The sequence below is a fragment of the Haliotis asinina genome, chromosome 7, assembly GCF_037392515.1.
Source record: "Haliotis asinina isolate JCU_RB_2024 chromosome 7, JCU_Hal_asi_v2, whole genome shotgun sequence".
In the NCBI taxonomy this organism is placed as follows: Eukaryota; Metazoa; Mollusca; class Gastropoda; order Lepetellida; family Haliotidae; genus Haliotis; species Haliotis asinina.
In genome coordinates, this window is record NC_090286.1 from 19,806,874 (window position 1) to 19,822,371 (window position 15,498).

General features: G+C 39.1%; 1 protein-coding gene across 2 annotated transcripts; it reads left to right on the forward strand.

Moving 5' to 3' along the window:
• Positions 1-999: 999 nt before the first annotated feature.
• Positions 1,000-15,363, forward strand: LOC137290363 (ATP-dependent RNA helicase DDX4-like). 2 transcript variants are annotated; one of them, XM_067821247.1, is made up of 14 exons: positions 1,000-1,177; positions 4,145-4,170; positions 4,845-5,296; positions 5,575-5,608; positions 5,760-5,815; positions 6,379-6,465; positions 6,780-6,866; positions 10,455-10,753; positions 11,646-11,930; positions 12,174-12,483; positions 12,792-12,891; positions 13,404-13,674; positions 13,786-13,905; positions 14,108-15,363. In XM_067821247.1, the coding sequence occupies exons 1-14, from the start codon at positions 1,145-1,147 to the stop codon at positions 14,228-14,230; spliced, it is 2,283 nt and encodes a 760-aa protein (XP_067677348.1). In that variant the 5' UTR covers positions 1,000-1,144; the 3' UTR covers positions 14,231-15,363. The 2 variants fall into 2 exon arrangements, with proteins under 2 accessions (XP_067677348.1, XP_067677349.1); XM_067821248.1 differs by lacking the exons at positions 6,379-6,465; positions 6,780-6,866 and having other exon boundaries at positions 1,031-1,177.
• The last annotated feature ends 135 nt before the right edge of the window (positions 15,364-15,498 follow it).

Genomic DNA, 15,498 nt, shown 5'->3' on the forward strand with positions numbered 1-15,498 from the left:
ATCATGCAGGTGGATACACAACTAAAGAGTTATTAAGAGCTGCATGCAATGCTCCAAAACCACTGCATTTGTAAGACAATGTCAGCGTTCAGCTTCCATTGATAGATATAGATTCAGTTTGATAGAGATAGAGAGAATACAGTATTCAGTGATGCACGTGTCAGATTGGGTCAATCAATGACGTAATCCACTTTACGCCAGTTACACAAACCCCGGGGGTACACAGGAAGCGATCACGCTGAACATCCCGAGCTTTCATTACCTCACGAGACAATATAGCTGTTTGTACAATAATCACTTTCATCACGTGCACGTGTTTTATGTTGGGTTAGTGATCCACAGCAGTACAGTATTCTCAGCCAAAATGAGCTCATTCCTGAATGAACGATATTTTTTCTCATAAAGATAACGTTTAGTCTCGCTGAGAAAAAAAACCCCAAATGTACGGGTTTGTTTATGGGAACATATCCAGACCGGTTTTCACATACTTGCTAATTCTCAACAGTATAGTACGTGCTTCATACATACAAGACATTAGTGATATACATGTATCTAGTGATGGGTAATTGCTATAATAGTTTGGTAGGATACAATTTCTTACAATTCTTAGATACGGAGAATATGACACGAAGTAAAATTCATCTCCTGTGTTTTTGCACATGCATATAATCACTCTCCTTTAATAACATTATGTCATTTAATTAATAGCTACCTACAACTGAAAACGGCCAATGTGTACTGGGGCAAAGATCTTTTAGATATCAACCTCTATGATTTTATAACACGGCGTTTCGGTGAAAAGAAACTCAGGTGAAGTACTGAATATTTTATGTGATCAATGACCGTTTGACATTTGTTTAACATCTATTACTCAAAACCGATGAGCGAAGACATTTTTTCGTTCCGTTAAAGGAATTTACGAAAAACTGCCCTGTCCAATCAGAAACGATTTCTCATCGTCGGTCCATGTGTTTATAAACTTACGCGCAGGGTTCTTCCATTTATTTAACCACCTCAGAAGGCTGCAAGGAGGTCTGACTGCGGCGGGAAATAACCCCTACGTCATAGCTGGGTCTGGCATTATTGGGTGGTTGTCAGCTGACATAGAAGAACGAGCACATCGTCAGTTTTTAGATAGAACACAATGGCTGATGACTGGGACGGTGGAAATACGATCGTGAGTATTACAGCATATCTTCATGACATCTGTTTTTCACAGCTTCGCATTCTGTCAACTCGACAAAGTTACGTTTCTGTTGGGGTTAAATCAAAATGTCGGACCAGGGGACATTTGCATGGACTGTCTTTGTCGCTCAAAATGTACTTGTTAAATTTCCGACTGATCACCACTATGTATGTCGCTTTTAGTGTATATTGTATGAGGTGTGGGTGTAATTCCTTACATTTATGGAAGTTTTTGTTATCCTAAATCTTGAAAATGGATCCACTCAGAAGGCTACCAACACGTGTTTCGCCCCGTGAAAGATGACATTCTAGTCTGTCTTATGAAACGAAATACATTCTCTTGACCAAAATTGTACGCGTCATAAACATATCATTGTAATCTGCTAATCCTCTAAAACTGGCAAGTAGTTTCTGATTTGACGACTGGGTACTGTCATATTGATGACAGTTTGTATCTGGTTCCCTGGGTCTGTTACGCCGGCGCTAATACTCCCGACACTGACCTAGGCAACCACTGCCGAATGGTAACCGTCCCTGCGCCGCGGGGAGATACGTTTACTATAGAAAAATCTGAGAACGGGAGGTTAGAATTTTTTCATAGCATTTATGGTTACTGACCCAATGGCAAAGTATGCCTTACCAGAACAAGGGTCAACGGTACTTTCATTGTTGGAAAACTTTATTTAAGCAGTTTTGATTACATAGGAAATATGTAAACAGTGACACACCCTATTTTCATCACCAACACATGCTTTGGTATTTTGTGTAACCTTGAATATTGCCTTAAATCGTACACATAAAACATGGATCTGATCCCTGATAGATCCCCCACAGATAGAACATAGTTGGCATCTTCATTTTAGGAAATTAGATGACATGTATTTTCTCCTGTTATGTGTGTTGGAAACACATAGTTATTAGTTATAGTTTTGTATAGAATAGGAAAATAGACGCGTCATCAAATGTTCATATTTGGGTTTGTTTTAGCTTGTTTTGAAAGAGCCCATTCATTAAAGGTTAGTTTACTTTGTCTAAAAGAATCATGTTTGGTAAAGACATGTTTAGTGAAAAACAGTTATTATATTTTCATAATTTGTCCATTTCCAATTAATACTGACAAGGTTGGATTGCATGGCACAAACATGCCAGTGAAGTAATCTATTATAACTCCCGTGGCTGGTTAATATAAACATAGACATGAGTTATATACAGCATCAAAGATATCTTGTCTATCTGTCAGAGTTGTGTACAGTTTCATGGTAATAGCATGCTTACACAAAATGTCAAAGCCCATGATGAAAATAGGGTGTGTCTCATTGTTTACGTATTGCCCATGTAACGACAATTTCCATGGCTTGAAACTGCTTAAATAACATTTTCCAACACTGAAAGTGAAAGTACCGATGACCCTTGTTTTGGTAATATATACTTTGCTAGTGTCAATGAAAGTGCTATGAAAAAATTCTAACCACCCATTCTCAGATTTTCCTATAGTAAGTGTATGGCACGTCTCCCTGCAGAGAAGGCCACCATTCGGCAGTGGTTGCCTGGGTCAGCGTCGGAGTATTAGCGCAGGCGCAACAGACCCAGGGAAGCAGGGTGGTTGTCATTGATGTTTTGAACTTAAGCATTTTAAGTACAGTACTGACCACTCCTTTAACCCTTAATTGTGGATGTAAAGAAAGTACATTGAAACTGGTATTTTAAATGCACGCCTTCATTTTGTATACTCACTGGTTATTTTATTCATTGATCCAGCAAATTGAAGATGCCTAATATTCCACCCCTATATGAAACATTTGTTTGCTGAAACCATTTTGAAATCATCCCCCATGCATGGCTCAAAATGTGACTTCACCTTGTTCCATGGATTTAAATATTTTTTTTATTTTTACTGACATCACCTTACGTCACTTGACGTTTTTATTGACATCTAGGATAGCAGATGTCAAGATGTGAGAAGGTTTGTGCAAACATATAAATTCATGTAAAATTTGTATCTGTCTCGAACAGTACTCACCATAACAACCATTTTGCAGACATGTTCAATATGTTGCCAACAAACAATTAGTTGTGTAAACAATTGCACTTAATGGTTAAATAACATGGGGCTTTTTTGTTTTTATAGCAACTTATCTTACGTGACAGGCTAAATATAAATATGATGATCGTGATACTCCCTCACAGTACTGTGCTAAAAGTATGTTCATCAGAAACCCATACAAAATCCCCCAGATGTGGAGAGTGGCAGCACTTTTGCTAGTATGGTGTCAGCACAATTTTTGTAGGAAACACTCAGTACATGTGAATGTTTAATGGTCACTTTTCATTTGTTGTCAGTGTTGTAGTTTGTGTAAACCCATGTATTGCCAGTGTATGAACTAAGCCAAAAACCGAGCCAGACATTAAAGCTGTTAACTTATAAATGCTACGAGCCCAAAAAGGATATAACCAGACCGGAAGGCCAGATTTATTGGCTTTGCTCAGATATATGGAAAATCTAAAAATTCCAGACCATAGGGATGGCTAGCTTTAAATACAGACCGTCCGTCTGAAAACTGCCCCATCACAGACAATCGATTGGGCCTTATTTCCTGCACTGGCCCATTTCCTTGGCTTATGGTTGCTGTTCCATATCCGACCCGTGAAGGTTCCGAGATAGAATAGGCCTTCAGCAACCCATGCTTACCATAAAATCCAACTATGCTTGCCGTAAGCGGCGACTAATGGGATCAGGTGGTCAGGCTTACTGACTTGGTAGACACATGTCATCCGTTCCCAGTTGCACAGATCTAGGCTCATGTTGTTGATCACTGGATTGTCTGGTCCAGACTCTATGATTTACAGAAGACGCCATATAGCTGGAATATTGCTGAGTGCACTCACTCACCGTTCCATAACCATGGACTGCTGTTTGTTCTAACATGACTTTGACTGAACTATTGCCTGTACTTTTCAGGCGCCCTCCCAAAGCTTTGGAGCTGGGTAAGTAAAATGCATTTCCTGCCTGTCTGCGTACAGTTTGCAATTATACCTGCCTGAGCAACTGAATTGCCATCTATAGTCTAATCAGTCATTTTTAGCAGCTAGCCATCTTTTTTCTAACTTTTGCCCAATTGCCCAACATGCTTTTCTTGATATCCTAGTACGTATTCCACTGAACACTAAGGCCGATGTGGGTTATTTTGACAAGCTATTAGGAATTGTGTAAATCTTAGGGATACAGAGTAACAGGCAAGTAAGTTTGTTGTTCAGTCACCAAAAGTACGTTATTACAGTAACTTCTAGTTAACTATCTGTAGAGAATTTATTGGACTTCTAATGCAGTGTTCGCATTAATGCAGAAACCTGCATTTTTTACACAACAAAAGTAATAAAAACATGCAAGAAATATTTTGTGTGTGTTTTGGACGCATAGATTCTGATCTACTTAATTTTAACAAGTACTTCAAAGGAGGATACTAACGAAAAACTATTTAAGTGCAGCTTTGTTTTTGTATTTCAAATTCTTTTCCTCCTGGCTGCAATGAATGTGAAAAACACCTGTTAGTGTCTAAAATAAAATGATGCTTGAAAAGAAAAGGTTGGAAACATCTGAATGGGTACGAAAATCCACTTCTACTTGCCACTGTGGTCAACTTGAGTGTCCTTTGATGCAGGAGGGGCTTTGGAAGAGGCGGTTTTGGAGTGTCGAATGGAACAGATGCAACAAAGAAAGTGTTTGGATTCCGTGGCCGAGGAGGCTTAGCTAAAGAAACTGATAACAATTCTGGTGACAGCTCGAGTAGACCTGGTGGATTCATGTCAAGGAATGGAGACAGTCAGAATGGGTTTGGTTCTAGAGGGGGTTTCGGGAGCCGTGGTGGTTCCCGAGGGGGTTTTGGAGGTTCTAGGGGCACATCAGATAATGATGGAGGATGGGGTGATTCAGGGAGCATGGACTCAAAACCTAGTCGTGGTGGTCGAGGTGGTGGTAGAGGTGGCTTTGGAAGCAGGTCACAGGTAAATGGACAGAGTACTGATGACAACAGTTGGGGAGATTCCAAACCAAGCAGAGGAGGATTTGGAAGTAGAGGAGGATCAAGAGATGGAGGATTCGGAAGCAAGGGAGGTAAATTCCGACATTTGTCACTCAACAAACATTGTGTTCAACCAAACAAATTTTTTGAGTACATAATTAGAACACTAAGTGGGATGAACTTCTAGCCTGTGTGCCAGAAATGTTGGATAACTTTCTGATTTATAGATCAATGTTTTGTTGAAAGATATTTCACTTCCCCCATAACTTGTTATTTATTTTTTATGCAGTTCAGTAGCTGTTGTTGCAATATGCAACATAATTAACATGGAAAAACATGGTTCATATATAAACTATTTTACTTGTTTTAGGTTTTGGATCAAGTGATAATGAAGACGCTCCAAGGTTGGTGGTTGAAAAATATTTTGAATAATGATCACTTGTGCATTGGCAGAATCTGATCTATAGTTATTGATACACCATCCCAAACTTCCATCAAATACATTACATTACATTTGATGTGTCTGTAATATTAACTATATTGTCACGTTTTCAGGGGCGGAGGTTTTGGTGGTCGTGGTGGCCGTGGTGGTCGTGGTGGCCGTGGTGGCAGTGAGTATTTTCATCTAATCTTGCTGTCATATTATTGCAAACTTTCTTCATAGCATTATTTGTATTGGAAATGGTGAGATATAAGCCGAACATCTACCATAGCAGTGAAGACTTCAACATGAGTCTAGGGGAGAGTAATGCATGCAGATGTCAGTTTAAGGATCATATGGTTCCACGACATGACATGGAATACCTGCATTACTTTCTCCTACTGTTTTATATTTAATCCATGGTCTGCTTTGATTCACCTGTTGTGTATGGGTTCATTACCTTGCTGTATTCACATTACCTTGCTGTATTCACATTACCTTGCTGTATTCACATTACCTTGCTGTATTCACATTACCTTGCTGTATTCACATTACCTTGCTGTATTCATCACAGTAGTTCTAGTCATGGCTTGCATCACTTTGTGGCTTTCCCATCACGTACCTTACAGCTTACTGGCTTACACTAAGTTACAGCTTACTGGCTTAAACATTCCATCACCCAGTTAGTTTTCTTTTCTTTCATGTAGTCATTGCTTCTCATGCTTCTGCCCCATGTACACCTTGCATTATCAGGTAATGGCGGTGGCGGCAGCGGCTGTTTTAAGTGTGGGGAAGAGGGGCATTTTTCGCGAGAATGTCCTAATGCTGACAGCTCTGGAGGTAACACATTGTAACATCAGTATTGGCTGTTGTCTGGTCTCTGCCTTGTCAGCTGCATCAGCTTCATGTTTCTGTAGTCCGCTGTCACACTGACTCATCCTCGTATGTTGTCCTTTGTATTTCATATGTCATGTTCACAAATTGTAAGAGTTTCATTTAGATGCTGCCTGTTGCATTGTGATCACTTTAGATACATACATATCCTTTTGCTTGCTTCTTCCTCTTCATCTATACTAGCTTCTCCCTTTCATGTTGATGATTTCACATGCAGTGGTTCCTGAAGTGGTTTTCGTGTGCTTGTGGTCCTTATTCAGGGAGAGGTGGAAGCCGTGCCTGTTTCAAGTGTGGTGAGGAAGGTCATATGTCAAGAGAATGTCCTAATGCAGACAGCTCTGGCAAAGGTGAACTATTGTATGTGCAATAACGTCTGAAATGTAGACAACTGAAAACCAGCTTCGAACCATTTGCTGCTTTTATGTTACTAAAGTACAGTCATCGCTCTCCGTAACGCGGGTCTTGTCTTTCATGGATGACCGTGACACCCCGCGTTATTAGACATCCGTATTTTCCAAGGTCATAACAAAACTGCTAGTTAATTGTGCCCAGTCAAAAATATATAGTATTGTTGAAGGTGAAAATAAACAAACTTTAAAATGGAAACATATATATGTACGGGAAACTTGCAATCAAAAATCACTAGACATGATAACTGAATTGTAGTTCCTGTTATTCTACCTGTTATCCAAGACATCTTGGCAGTTATTCAACTAAGCCGGGAATAGCAACCACAGATGTTTAGGTCCAATGTGTACTGGTGATTCAGGTAAAAACAACCCGATAATATCACATCAAAGAACTTCCATTCCATCAGAATATATTACATATTAAGCAGTTATTGTAACATTAGTGTACATTGCTATCTGGCTAGCATATAGTGCATGTTTTCTGTAAACCTATTTAGCATAACAATGAACACAGTCTGGATACATTTTACATAGGAGACAGTTTGACAAGTTGTTAGCCATTTATTTGTTAAAAATGACTTCAATGACTTCTGGTCTCGGAGTCCATGAACTATGAGACTGTAATCTGTTCGTGATTGCTAAGAATGATGTGAAATAGGTGCTATCACTGGTAGGCGCAGAAAATGGATTCTCACGAATCTGGTAAGCAGAAGTTGTACACATATGGAATGAGGTAATGCCATTCTCTCAGGGTGTTTCAATTGTTTCTGTCAACGGTTTTAATAAATAAATTTGGGATTGAATTTAATCAAATAAAATGTAGTTTCTGACATTGACACTGTCTGTTCCGAATGTATTCCCTTGCTTCAAATACTCAATAACACTCGAAAATTAGCTAACACATGATGTTAATCATGATTGGAGAACAGTTTTCCAAAATGTGGTATTGAAAAACAAAAAATATCAACAGGCAAGCATAAACTGTACAAATTCCAAAAATTTGACACCAATGACATGTTGTGTTACACCATCGACTTTTCATGACACGTTTTGGTGATATTGTCACACCACTGATTTTTTTTAATTAACTTTAAAGATAAATTCAAATTAAATGAGTTTTGATAAGTAACTAATTTGAACAGCCCAATAGCAAATTCTGAATGCTCAGATTTTAAACGTTTTCACAAAAGTAATATTGATATTAGTAATATGAACATATTGTGGTAGTATCGTTACACCAGTGACATCTTTTCTTACACCACTGATTTTACCTCTGAACCATGCAGTGTGAAAAACAAGTTATTCTGTCTAGTCCAGACTACTATGTAGACTTACCTGGTGAGCCAAGCAGCAAAATGTAATATTTCACATCATCATTTGCAAAATTTATAATCCAAGATGTGAAAATGTCAGTCATGTTACAAATTTGTTTGTCGTAAGAGGCAACTAACGGGATCGGGTGGTCAGGCTCACTCACTTGGTTGTCACATGTCATTGGTTCCCAAATGTGCAAATCAATGTTCATGCTCATGATCACTGGAATGTCTGGTCCAGACTCTATTATTTACAGACAGCCATCATATAACTGGAATATTGCTGAGTGCAAAACTAAACTAAACTCACTTACTCACTAACTCACTTGCAGGATTTTGCAACATAATACTTGCACAGTATTTTTCTTTAACAGAATTTGTTATTCTGTGAACAAGTGACCGAAATGAACATTTTGTCAGTAGTGTAACAATTTTCCCATGTTATACCACTGACAGTTACATAATTGACCTATTCACACTTTTGTGAACTATATAACAATTAATGCTCCCTAACCCCGACCAGGCAATAGAAATGTTGCTATTTCATTAACTTTGATTTATTGTTAATAAACAATGTTACATATGAATAAGTAGTCGGCGTTACACGACTGACCTCCACAAAACTTCTGCCATGAGGAGGAAGTCATAAGCAAGGACAAGTTAGTACTTCATATTTTACTCAAGGGAGATAATTATTACTGTCACAGGTTTGTATACATTACACCACTGACTGACATTTTGGACATTCATTGTTTTCTATGTAATTATGTGATTTTAGATTATTTTTCTTTGTCAAATTTCATGCAGGAATGTTTTTATAGTCCTTGTCTGTCTGTCCATCCCCCGTCAGTCCGTATTCATTTTGTTTTCAGAGCATAACTCAGAAACCTTTTGATATTTTTAGACCAAACTTGATAGATATAGTAATCTCAGCCTATAGTTGTCCCTTTTGCTGTTTTCAGATTTTTGGCATTTATATTTTTTTTGTTTTTCCATGGACCATTTTGGTGTTAGTCTTATGGTGGGGTGGGGTGGGCTTCGTTTCAAGAGCAGAACTCAAAAACCGTTGAATATTTTTCTGCAAAACATGGTAGATATATCAATCAGAACCAAAAGTGGTGCCTTTTGGTATTTACAGACTTGTGATTTATTATTTTCTTGGTTTCCTTGGAAATGTTTCAGACATGTCTGAAGAATGAGAGGTGTGTTTTGTTTCCAAAACCGTTCAATATTTTTCTGCAGAACTAGGTAGATATATCAGTCAAAGCCTATAGTGGTGCCTTTTGCTATGTACAGGATCTTGTGATTTATTATTTTCTCTGTTTCCATGGAAACGTTTTGGACCTAGTCTGAAAAGTGTGAGGTGTGTTTTATTTCCAGAGCAGAACTCAAAAACTACTTAATATCTGTTAGTAAAACTTGACAGATATGTGTGGCAGACCCCAAAGTGGTGCCTTTTGGTTTTTAAAGGTTTTATGTGATGTATTATGTTCTTGGTTTCCATTGAAACGTTTCGGAAAAATATAGGCTTCGGCTTCGTTCCCAGAGCACAACTGGAAAACCATTTCATATCTTTCAACAGATCTTGGTAGATATATGAGACATCTTGAAATTGTGACTTTGCTGGTTACAGATATATAGCATTTATAATTTTCATGAATTCCATGGAAACAATTCAAACTTAGTCTGAAAAAAACAATGAGTAACTCTCAGATTAATTGTCCTTTCAAACATGTGGGGGCCGGTTGGATATGTCATCTTCTGATGACTCTTGTTTAATGCTGATATTTCATTATAAATCTTTGGGAAGTATATATAAATGGCCTGGAAATTAGAGCAATGTACTACTGACCAAAAGTTGGGTAAATTTTGAGAATGACCCATCTGTCATGGTGTTTATCTATATTTTGGACCTGTGACCCAACCAAAGTTGACTTTTTTTATTTAATATTAAGATGTAATGGAAAAGATTTATACATTTCAACTTCAGCAAATATCTGAAGTGATTTACTCTTCTGTGATATCTTTATTGCCTCACACTGGCAAGGAAACTTCAGTAGTTGTGTGTAGTACATTGTAATCCAAACTTATCCATTTTGAGATATGGTCTGGTGTTGTGTTTGTTACAACCAGGGTAACTTGTCATCAGCATGTTTTCAGTAAGTTGCGACAGTGGTTCCAGGACATTTTCAAACCTTCACATTTTCTACAGATGATCGTCCACCACCCTACATTCCTCCTGCATTGACAGAGAATGAAGATGAGATCTTCCAGTCCATAGAGAAGGGCATTAACTTTGACAAGTATGACAATATCACTGTGGAAGTGAGTGGGAGAGACCCTGTTGGTTTCATCACCAGTTTTGATGAAGCTGGTCTATATCCTACATTTTTGAAGAATGTTCGAAAGGCAAAGTATGAGAAACCAACACCTGTTCAGAAGTATTCTATCCCCATTATTGCAGCTGGCCGTGACCTGATGGCCTGTGCCCAGACAGGATCAGGCAAAACGGTAAGGTTCATTTTATACTTTCTTGCCCATAATGCTGCCATTTGATTATTTGTGATAAGCATGTGGTCAGCTTCAAAGGTTATCCTTATGTCCAAGGACTGGTGTTGTCAGATTTACCATTTTTCAAATGGCAGACATTTTGCTTAAGATGGATCAAACCTTTGATGTGTGAATGGCTCTTGAAGCTACACCATTTCTAATTCTTGGGATTTGTCCAGAAGCCAGAAGTATTGTCTTAGATTCCATAGAAATTGACATGTAATGAAAGGTTCGAGGTCACAAGTTGAGAGCAGATAATTCACAAAGTGGAACATGTTGACTGCCACGAGTATTCTCTTAGTATCATTTGCCACAAGTTTCACATGCTGACAGAACAGGCAAGAGAAGCAGTCATCACCTGGCAGTAGCAAAGAATGCCTTGCGTCTGTTTTGCCAACATATGAAAATTGTTTTAAAATACCACTGCTCTAGCTACAAGATATCCTGTATTGGCAAACCCAACTAGAAATGACTAGTTTCGAGTACGAGTATACTCATGAGGGGCAGTCAACTTGTTAATTTATTTAGTGAATATAGTAATTGACATTAAAAAATATTCTGAGATTGTCTTATTCCATGTGGATCTGTAAAGCTCTCAGAACTCGGGGTCATAGTATTGAAAAGTATCACTAGGAAGTGTGTGATTATGCTTTTTCAAAGTGTTTATGCATGCATTGGTCAGAAGGAAAGTTTCAATCTACCTTCCTCAGGATGTCAATCCACTGGGAAAGGATTATGTCTTGACATGAAGGCCTTGAAGTGAAGGCAAAGTTCCCATTGAGGTTGTTGCATTTGTGTCTAAGGCATGTGTGATGTTTATTAGAATTAAGTAGTAGTGTTTCATTATTTCCAGGCTGCGTTCTTGTTGCCAACATTAACCTGTATGGTGAAGGAGGGATTGACCACCAGTCAATTCTCTGAGGTACAAGAGCCTCAAGCCATCATTGTGGCCCCCACTAGGGAGCTGGTGGTGCAGATCCACTCTGATGCCCGAAAGTTCTCCTGGGGAACAGAGGTTCGCCCCGTAGTAGTGTATGGGGGAACGTCTGTGGGGCATCAGCTGAGAGAGGTAGAGAGGGGAGCACACGTTGTTGTGGGGACTCCAGGGAGACTCCTGGATTTTATCGAGAAGGGCAAGGTGAGAAACAGTCCATTGTCATTTACACTTTATCATCCCCTTTATCATACCTAAAATACTAATTTAAAGATGAAATGCTAAATTTTGAAATGCTTATTTTCAGTGTGAAATCTGGAACTTAAGTTTTTTGCTATAGAAGCAGTCACACACTAACAGTATTTTAACCTGCCCTGCTATTTGTCTGGCCTAGTGCTGACAGCTCTTGGTTTGTTTAACTATTGATGAGGATTGATATGTTTCCAGATTGGCCTCGGTAAGGTGAAGTTCCTCATTCTGGACGAGGCAGACCGAATGCTGGACATGGGCTTTGAGCCGTGTATACGCAAGTTAGTTGAGCAGCTGGGAATGCCCCCTAAGACCCAGAGACAGACACTAATGTTCAGTGCTACATTTCCCACAGAGATTCAGAAACTAGCGGCTGATTTCCTGAATGATTACCTGTTCCTGACAGTGGGACGTGTGGGTGGGGCTAACACAGATGTGGAACAAAACTTCTTTGAGGTTGACAGACTACAGAAAAGGGAGAAACTTTGTTCCATCCTCACAGAATCTGGTGAGCTTCACTTACATTTTATTGAAGTTGGCACTGTTAACCATGAAGTGAAGTGTTTGAAGTGTTTTTTAACTCACGCTAACAACTTGTGACCATCCAGAATGCTGAGAAAACTAAACGCATTTACTCATTGTTACCTAAAATTTCTCTCTGTAATTGTCCTTTCTCTACTAAGGTTATGGATTTGCCATTTGTACACTTTAGTGTTTGGATTAAATGTTTGCTTCAGTACTCTTGACTAATCTCAACTCTCTCTGTAGTTGTATTAGTTGACATGCTCTTCAACCATGTGTCATTGGCACTTTCAGGTTCAGACAAGACCCTTGTGTTCGTGGAACAGAAGAGGAATGCAGATTTCTTAGCTAGTTATCTGAGTCAGTCTGGCTTCCCAACCACAAGTATCCATGGGTAAGTGGCATTGTCCTGTTGATCCTGTGTATCTCTGGTAGTGCACCAGCTTGTCCCCTCTGCAGCACATCATCTGAAGTGGCAGACTTTGAATCGACAGAACGATAGTTCACCGCATTAAACTTGACATATAGAGCTTCACTACAGCGTGTAGCACTTGGAGTAGGGATGTGCTGTCCCCTGTAAACTATAATATATAGATATTAGAGTTGAAATTAACAGGAAAGTTACAATGCGTATTATAGTTCTCATAATCATGTCAATTGACATGGAGTCCTTAGCTGGAAATGTTTTGTGCAGGTTCCAGATTAGCAACTTGAGTTTGGGGGAGGGGGGCAATATTTGTAGTAGAATACAGCTAATTTTGCTGCAGGAATTGCTGTTAATTGTTCAGGAGTGTTGTTAATGAGTGGAAATGCCATTTCACCCCACTTACAACAAATAGTTTGTATGCACACACCACACTGACTCATTCCTGGTTTCAAATTTTCCATACAATTTCTCGTCTGTAGTGATCGTCTGCAGAGAGAGAGGGAGGAAGCCTTGAGGGATTTCAAGAGAGGAACCGCACCTATTCTGATAGCCACATCTGTGGCTGCTAGAGGGTTGGATATTCCAGAAGTGAAGCACGTCGTCAACTATGACCTGCCCTCATCGATTGATGAATATGTACATCGTATTGGTAGGACAGGTCGCTGTGGCAACTTGGGGAAAGCAACAAGTTTCTACTCCCATGACTCAGACAGTGCCTTAGTGAAGAGTTTGGTTCGAATTCTAACAGAAGTAAGTTGTTGAAGGCTCTTGTACATATAATACCTGACTGGTGAAGCTTGTGAAATTTGTATGTGTGTGTTCTAGATATTCTTGCTGAGGTTCATACGTTTTTCTCCCCAGGCTCACCAGATAGTGCCTGAGTGGTTGTCAGACTACTCGCTGACAAGTGATGGTGTGATCGACAGTGCTGTCCATGGCTTGTCAGGCCAGTATGGTGGAAAGGATATCAGAAGGGGAAAGGTAACATTTCAGATTTTACTGTATAATTTATTATAATGATTTGTTATAATCAGAATAAAAGAGACAAGTGATCAGTTGCAGAAGCATCATGTAAAATGTTCGAAGCAGAACCCAGTTGAAGTACTGTGTACAATTTGAATGTCATACCTAGTACTGTGTATACAAATATAGGAGTAGTGTGTCACACTGGATTTTTTTACAGTTCAATTCTGGAGGTGGAGGCGGTGGTGGGAAAACCGGCAATGCGTGGGAGAACAGCTGGAGTGGTGGTGGAGGTGGATCATCTGCTTCAGCTGCTGATGCTGACGAGGAAGAGTGGGACTAAATTCTTTCCTGAACATCTAGTTCTTGGAGCACCAAAAAAAAAACATTTGGTTCAGTTTATTTGGTAACATTTTACAAGGGCTACGTTGTTGCTGTTGCTTTTCGTACTTCATTCTGACAAATTTTCGAAGCCTTGTGTGAAACCTGGAAGGCTATGTTGATTATAGATATCCATCCTCATTTGATGCATCAGTAGATCCTTTTCTGCATTGTATTCAAGTGACAGTGTTCAAGCTGCTGTGGTAGACAGTGACGACAATCTGAGAGATTAGAAGACACAAGAAGATGGATATCAGTTTATGAAAGACTTACTATTTCTGTTTCATTTCACTGCAAGATTGCAAAACACATGTATTATTTGGTAAAGTGCTCAAACTTTCAAGAGTAGGCGGATCAGTTAGCTGTATGAAGGCCATCTGAGAGTTTTCCTAAGACATTGGAGTCAATCCATTCCTGGCAAACTACTCCATATACATGGGCATTTTATACCAAGTATTAAGCATGACTATACCAGTAGCTCTCAAGATTTGTAGCTATACAGTATCATCGGGGCCACTTTGTAGGGATGGAGGAAGTTTGTAGGAATGGATTTGTTGCTGCTTTGGGGTTTCTATTGTGTCCACTTTAGAGACCCTTGTCAGCCAAGAGCTCATTGTACAGAGAACGGGCATGTGTATTTAAACTTGAAGTGAACTCGTAACAGAAAATTGAGTGCAGTACTGTGTGCAGTACAGAGACCCAAGGTGACAGATTGACTCGTTTAAGAATGGGTTGTCACACATGAATCCGTCCTTTACTGGGAACATTCCATGGTTGAAGTGGACACAGAATTAATCAAAACATTGTGTGCATATTAGTCATACGGGTAAAAGATTTAACTTTGCTCAATAGCTATCACTGCCCAGTCCTAAGGGGGAAGTACTGCTTCCAGCCTTAGTGCAACTGTACTAGCTCTGAAGGTGTATCGTGGAGTTGATAGCAGATTCCAAGTGAAGTCTCATGTGCCAATAGCTATTGTGATGCCAAATCTTTAAAAGTTTGTATACAAAAAAAGGTTTTAGTATAATTTTTGAAGTACGGTGCTGTAATATTGTTTTCATTATGGTTACTTTTAATAAACGTTTTGTAATTAAACTGTTTGTGCTCTGTTTATGAGGGTGTTTTCCATTACTTTTCTTGGGGAGCTTGTTTGCATCTCTTTCATGGAAGAATTTTTATTGTTTGAGAGATGCATAATAACCAATACAGACTGTTTTCCGATGGTTTGAG